The sequence below is a fragment of the Sabethes cyaneus genome, chromosome 3, assembly GCF_943734655.1.
Source record: "Sabethes cyaneus chromosome 3, idSabCyanKW18_F2, whole genome shotgun sequence".
NCBI classification, from domain to species: domain Eukaryota; kingdom Metazoa; phylum Arthropoda; class Insecta; order Diptera; family Culicidae; genus Sabethes; species Sabethes cyaneus.
This window is the reverse complement of record NC_071355.1, coordinates 174,809,146-174,816,628: the sequence shown is the minus strand read 5'-3', so window position 1 is coordinate 174,816,628 and position 7,483 is coordinate 174,809,146. Positions and strand designations below refer to the sequence as shown.

Below are 7,483 nucleotides of genomic sequence, written 5' to 3'. Positions count from 1 at the left end.
GTTGGAAATTAGCATATGGTAGTAAAAAAAATATTGTGGTATTGTAAATAAATAAATTTGTGCTAGAACATAACATGGATTTTTTTTATTGGCGGCTGCTTCCTGGATTACCAGTTTTAAATCCTAGTGTGTATTAACACCACATTTTCAACGTCTGTTTATGATCATTATATTCAAAATGGAAATTATCTAATTACTGTTTTTTGGTTTCGCATTAACGATGATTTAAAGCAGTATGTTTTCGAGTATGTGACTCAGCACCAGTGATGGTAAAAATTGAAAATCTCAAAACTCATCAATCAAAATGAACCGTGAATCATGTCTAACTTGATTTTTTTGTTCAGTAAAAATCACATTTGAGTTTGAATGTAATTCGCGTCAAAATTGGTTATGATGAAGAAGAAGAAGATGGTTAAGAAGGTTATTATGAAGACTCGCCGTAGACGAACCCATCCAGCACCCAAACAATGCTGACAGTGGATGCCACAAACCAGGTGACACCCTTTGGTCTACTGTTGAAGTCCAGCAATCTGTCCAATAGGGCCTTGGCTGATGCTGGTTGCTCATTGCTATTTCTCAGGTTCTCAGGTAATTGTCTTGTACTCTAATCACCGGCTGCTAAGTTTGCATCGATAAAGAAGGGTCGAGCCTTAAAGACGTTTATTCCGAAACCTTTTTGCCTGCTGAAAATAAAATACGCATAGGCATAAAAAAGGATCAACAGGCTTGAAATAATCCCCGCAAGGTCTATGGTAGTAAAATTTATCGAGCCTAAAACTAAAGTTGCACTCAGTGATTGGCCCGCATCAGGACGAATCGTTAAATAAATAGCAAAGTTAAAGTAAAATACACATTTCAATGATGTTTGCCGTTTCATGAAAACATGCTGCATTTTTGCTGCTGAAGCTGTCTCTCAAGGTAAATACACGGGTAGAAATTTGATCTCCAAAACGAGCAAAATGACTCATGATTCCCGGTTTCTAGCTCATGATTTATAAAAATACACCATGAATAAAAATCATGATATCACGAGCTTCTTGCAGTACAACACAACGCAAAATCATGAACTATTATTCATGTTTTTATGCTGTCTGATATGGCAGTTCAGTCATGATTTGACATGAACTCACATTTCATGATTTTATGATTTCATTCATGGCATCGGAATCAAATTTCTTTCCGTGTAAACTCCTCCGCTCTCTTACGTTACAGAAATGTTAGCTATGAAAGAGGAACACAAAACGCTCACATCTGACTTTGAGTCACATTGTATAGCAACGCAACAGAAACTTCTCGTATAGGTATAATAGCGAGAGAAAGGCATAGGGGAATTGTGTACAACGTGCCCCCCTTCGTTTTTCCCTAATCAAGCAAAATTAAAATGCAAAACCACCCAGAATCCATAGTATTTGATGGAACTACCCTACTATGCAATTATGACAGTTGTCACATGCTGTAAAAACAAAATAAAAATAAATTTGTTTTTGAACAGCTTCCGATGTAACTTTTGGCGTCTTTTATATAAGCTATTTTCTTGTCAAAATCAGTAAATAACCGGTTGTTGCGATTCGATTGCGTAAAGTGAACTTCAAAGAGACATCTCTGCCAAAAATGACGGTATGAAACGCTTGATTTGCTTAAGCATTAATATTTTTTCAAATAAGTGAAAGCAGGCCAATATGCCCCGCTTGCGGTGGTGTAATTTGCCCCCTTGCAAATGTGGCTATAAACATAGGTAAACAGATCTAAGTTCAAGTCAATTGCCATTATTTAATTCAATTTGTATTGTAGAGTAACCGTGGTGGGAATAATTTATTACCAACGTCTAAATTCCAGGTTATTCAACTACGCGGTGCAAAATGCCACAGCTGCAGTATAATGTGCCCCATGCAGAAAAGAAAAAGTGCACCAGAAGGCCGAAACTAGGTTTATTTTATATAAAGGTACGATATTTTGAAAACAAAAGAAATAGTTTTACTTTCTACAAAATAGAGTTGGTCACTGTCACTGGTAAAAATACTCAAATTACCGCATTGGGCATATTATACCGCAGGTGGGACATTTTACCCCGCGGAGACAAGAAACACAACATTTAGGTGCTTTTATTAAATAATTCCTATCATATTTATTTCACAACACTAAATGAAATAAACAATTGCAACTGGTTGTCAGCTTAAATACCAACATATACTCGTAGTTGTCACGTTAATTTGGGGAAGCATAACAGAGATATATCCATTTATTCTTAGGGGAGGGGGGTCACATTATACACAATTCCCCTATGTGAGTTTGGCGTACAATGATCATTGTTGAAATAATGCTAGGTACTCTATTATTTACGTACGGCAAACGCGGCACGTTTGTATCCATAATATGCTGAAAAGTATAGATGAGTTGCTGTCATCGTTGTATGGCACAATGTTTTTCCTTTTTCTTATGCCCGTAGAATATTGTGCGAGTTTGACGTTAGTCATCTCTGTTGTTTACATTATTTGCCCTACTAACACAAACAAACGGTATGTTCCTCCATACCTCTACTACTTCACAGCGGAAATTATGTTCCGCATGCATGAGCAGTGTTGCCACATGTACAGAATTGTTTAAAAAATCGTCGAAAAATATAAAAAACTGGGCTTACTTTCATCGTCACATCATAACAACAAACTCAAGATGAATATTTCCGAGTTTTCTTTTGCAGTTATCAGAGGTTTAAGTTCCCATGTTTGTAACTCATTAAAATGCTTTCCATCTAAGACTAAAATCATTATTTACGTGGTACAAAAGTTATGATTTTTTTTTTGATAAAAACTACAAGGTATACAGCACTAAGGGTTGTACGAAAGGGTGACGTAGGACTATGCCAGATGATTAGAGCAAAGACTAATGTAAACTGCATTTCTGGTATATGTATGTTTATAAGAATATGTGAGTGTCATTGTTTAAGTGAATGTTTAAAAAAGAAGAGCGAAGTATTCAGATTCAATTTTTCATTCAATGCAATGGTGGCTTTGAAAATACGTGGACGGGGGCTCATAAGTACAACGCCTGCAACCATTGAGACAGAGATTTTTTTAAATCACATGTGCACATTAAGGTTGAAAGAGTAATAAATGACCAGCTCACAGATTATTGTATTAAATATTATTATGCGTGGCTTGACAGGTTTCAATAATCTTACTTTAACTCGCTTGTGGCCTTTAAAAGGGCCATTGGTTACAAATAACATTAAAGCCAAAGTACATTCATCGCAAATATAATGTGCCATTCGAATGTCCTTCTCTTTTGACATGACTGTTGCCAGGCACGTAAGTTAGCGACGTCGATTCACCGTCTTTTGCTCCGAGAAGATTTTACTAGTTTACTTTCACAGCTTACCACTTGTTACATAACAGAAAATATGGCAAATGCGCAAAAAATTCTATTTTATTTGTATGAGAGTCCCTATCCTCCTACCACAGGGGTGAGGGGTCACAAATCATCATAAAATAAATTCATGCCTCTAAAACCCTACCTGCCAAATTTGGTTTCATTTGCTTGATTAATTCTCGAGATGAGGAAATATGTGTATTTTTTGTATGGGAGCCCCCCTCTTACGTTATCAATAAAATTGCTTTCTATCCCCCTTCATAAAATTATGGTAATTTTATCTATCCAACGATATATAAATTGTTCAGTTTTGTTCAGTAGTTTAGTAGTTATTAGCATTAGAAATCTTTCATTCAAACGTTACACTTCTATTTTCGTTTTCATAAAGTGCTACCCAATCCTAGTATAGTAAACAAAGATGTAGTCCTACGTCAAAAGTTTCAAGACACATTCTTTTGTGTTTTCTCGGACCACTCTACCTTAGAACGGTGGTACCCTCAGCTTTGACTAAAATAAAGGGTCTAACATTGACCAAAAAGAGACAATTATTCAGGCTGAAAAACCCAGCAGCAATCGCTTACGCGTATCCGCTCTTGATGATGGTTTGGAAAACACACAATTATAATCACGTTTACTTATTCTAGAAACTAAACAGCTGTGAATATGGTATCACAGAACAATTCTACTTCTTTTCATCACGGAAGAACACATAAATTCCCTTCTGATATGAATATATAAATCAATTTTCATTCGCTAGCACTTGCAGCATTTTGTCTTTAATTTCAGCATATGGTGCTCAATTTACACTACTACCGATGTGTGAGGCAGTTACTCCTGAAAGTATTCTATCGTGTTGACATAGCTAGTATTTGAGTGACAACCACTTGTTTTTGGTGCTAGTGTATATGTACGATTCAATGATTCACTAGCGCCAGCAGCAAGCTGTTGTCACTGCGAAACTAGTTATCTTCAAAGAGCCGGTATATAGGCTATACCGACACGTTATCAATCGGTCTCTATTTGATCTGTTTTTGAAAAGCATTTAATCCCTGTGCTGGCTATTTCGGCCGGTCGGATTTAAAAAACACAGACACCACTATAGAAAATGGGCTCAATTTAGCCGCAGCGACTTCATCATTTCTCGCGACTATAACTCAAATTCAGTAGCGTTTCATTAAGACCAAAATACACGCCGATATTCAGTAAATATTATTCTATCAACTGGTATAAAAATCTTATCTCGAATAAATATAGTTTCAGCGTAATTCCTGAATATTGTTCAGACTACCGCTTAGTGGGCTGGAAATACCCTCCCGTACCCTACTTTTTTCTATAGAATGGCTGAAAACTTACATTTCTTTTGAAGGTATATGAATACATAAAGGTATTTTTGGATAACTAAGAAACGTGTTTGTTAAAAAATAATAAACAGTCTTTCCCTATTTTGTCACATCACCAAAAAAAATGGCAATATTATCTCGGTCCCATGGAAGTGTAACGAAAAGTTTAACTTTGCTTCTCTCCTCCATCATAGATTTCGTTCGTAATTATAATATCATATGCTAAACATCAGATGATGCATTCGGCTATCATGTCACTATAACGTGCTTCCACCCATACGTGGCCTCTCACCTTTTTCATCGAATATATCGCCAAAACTTACTGTGAAGAAGTGAAGATGAGAGTGGAGAAAATGTAGCCTTAGTCTAAGTGACATTTAGCTTCGCTATATTCGTTCCGTCAAGGTCAGCATGGCGATGGTTCCCAAAAAATTGCCACCAGCTTGTTTGAAACCATTCTATGCATTAATTACTTGAAAGTTTAAGCTTTTTTTTCGAAGCTGGTCAACGTTGAAAATCTTGCAGATTTGCAGCTCGACCAGCACATCTTCCTTAATGTCGAAGCATTCGACAGAGATGGGAACTTTGACATCGAATATTCAAATGCTGATGATCGTTTTTCAAGGCCAAGTTTACTATAAACCGGTGGCAAGATAATGTGGCCTTCATGGGCTGTTCTTTCAAGGATATGATAATTGACATCCATATAAAAATCAAAATTTAAACCTAGCTTTCAATTGATCCATCAATAAGAAGTAATCCTTCTATATAATAGGATATGTAATAAGCTTGTGTTATTGTATGCCGGAGCTATTACTCCATACCCATTATTTACTGACACCCTGGGAGTCGAACCAAGACATGGCATGGTATTAACGAACTGGTTCCACCAGTTTTAATTCCCCAGGCGATAAAAGTATCCTTGATATTGTTTTGCCTCAGGAAATTTCTCCAGATCTGTGGATTGCGGAGAAAATTTGCTTACATTAAGCTGATAGTCATTTGTCATATCTTTTTATATATTCTCAAAACAAGTATAATATATTAAAAATCGACTACGTTTTGTACTCGTACTTCTACTAAATTTAAGATTTTGTTAGGAAAAAGGAGGATTCAAATGTAGACTGAAGAAAGTAAACTGCTAAAAACTCTAATATTAATATAAGATGATTTGAATTTACTAACACATTTGTACTAATTTTCAGCATCGAACTACATACGTACAAAACGACAAAGTTAAAGAAAATAAAATTTGAACTCAATCGGATACTACGAGTTAGACGTGCTAAGCGTCTAAAATTAAATTGTTTAATTTTTTGTTTCGTTTTTCATGTCCAACAGTGCGTTCAGATATTTGTTCGAATCAGATATATTACGAAATTCAAATAAAGCATGTAAATTAACCACAGGATTTTTTTAGATTGATCATTTGGTTTTAGATGTCTTTTATCTTCAAAAATTAAAAATGGCAAAAATTCGCGAAAAAAGTTTTTTCTGCAATTTTCCTGAATTCTTGTTTTTGAAAGATGAACGCATGGTCAAAATGTTGTGATGTTATTACCACAATGTAAAGAAAACTGTTTTGAACACATTTCTCATATTGTCTATTCAAAACAAATCGCCTATATGGCTCTTAGACTTTAGAAGAGAAGGCCGTCTATAGACGGACTTACCCGTTAGAGTGTTAATTCTATTACAACTTAAAAAGAATTTAATCCTAACTTTTTCGTTAATTTCTGAATTCTACTAAGACGCTCGTAAGTAATTTTGAAATGACTCTGTTAATGGATGATAATATGAAAATTGAATTAATTTCTTGAATTCTAGGAATTTCCTGTGGAAAGGCAAAGCAAAAATTCAATGCCAAGTAATTGAATTGCGCGAAATTGGCAGCATTCGCAGTATAAAAGAGCATCCCATCGGCAGGCCGATCATCATTCAGTCATTAGAAGTCAACTAGTCAACAACATTCAAACCACCAAGCCAAACAAGATGAAATTCCTGCTTGCTTTTGCTGCCATCGTTGCCGTTAGCCTGGCCGCCGATGAAAAAAGTGCCAACGTCGTCAAGTACGAAAATGACCACAAGGGTATCGACGGGTACAATGTGGCCTACGAAACTAGCAACGGAATCTCGGCGGCCGAACAGGCCCAGCTGAAGACCTTCGGTGATGATGCGGCGGCCATCGTGGTTAAGGGACGATACTCGTACACCGGTGCCGACGGACAGGTTTACACCGTCAACTACGTTGCCGATGAAAATGGATTCCAGCCGGATGCTGCCCATTTGCCGCGTGTCTAAGTGTGAAAATTTATGTTAAGTGATTTGAAAAGAATACCATTGTGCTGTGAGTAAAGAAATTTGTGTTTGAATGAATCCTATGTTTTCATAAAACTTCAAAAAAGCAATTTAGCAAATTCCAATAAATTACCCAAACTCCTGACTTTTTGATATGTTGTTCTAAAATTGAGAAAGAAAATTAAATAGTAACAAGACCTGCTAAATGTGGGTATTTTTTACTAAAGTAACTAGTTTTTATAAACGATATGAAAAAAGTGAGCAAGACGATGTGTGTCGGTATCGATGGATGTTGGGCGCCTCACACTTGGTTGAATTCCAGTCGGTACAGTTCAGATTTTAATCACGCGTTCCTTTGAACAGAAAAATAAGACCGCTGGCACCGATTTGACACTTAAGTTGCTGCTTGGGTAGAAACCCAAGTAGCAATTTAAGTTTTATTACGTTCCTCTAGTAGTTTTCATGACCAGTAGCATAAA

At 36.2% G+C, this 7,483-nt stretch overlaps 1 protein-coding gene across 1 annotated transcript; it reads left to right on the top strand.

The window, feature by feature from the left end:
• Positions 1-6,698: 6,698 nt before the first annotated feature.
• LOC128743315 (endocuticle structural glycoprotein SgAbd-5-like) lies at positions 6,699-7,007 on the top strand. The gene has a single exon (XM_053839868.1). The coding sequence runs from the start codon at positions 6,699-6,701 to the stop codon at positions 7,005-7,007; it is 309 nt and encodes a 102-aa protein (XP_053695843.1).
• Positions 7,008-7,483: the final 476 nt, after the last annotated feature.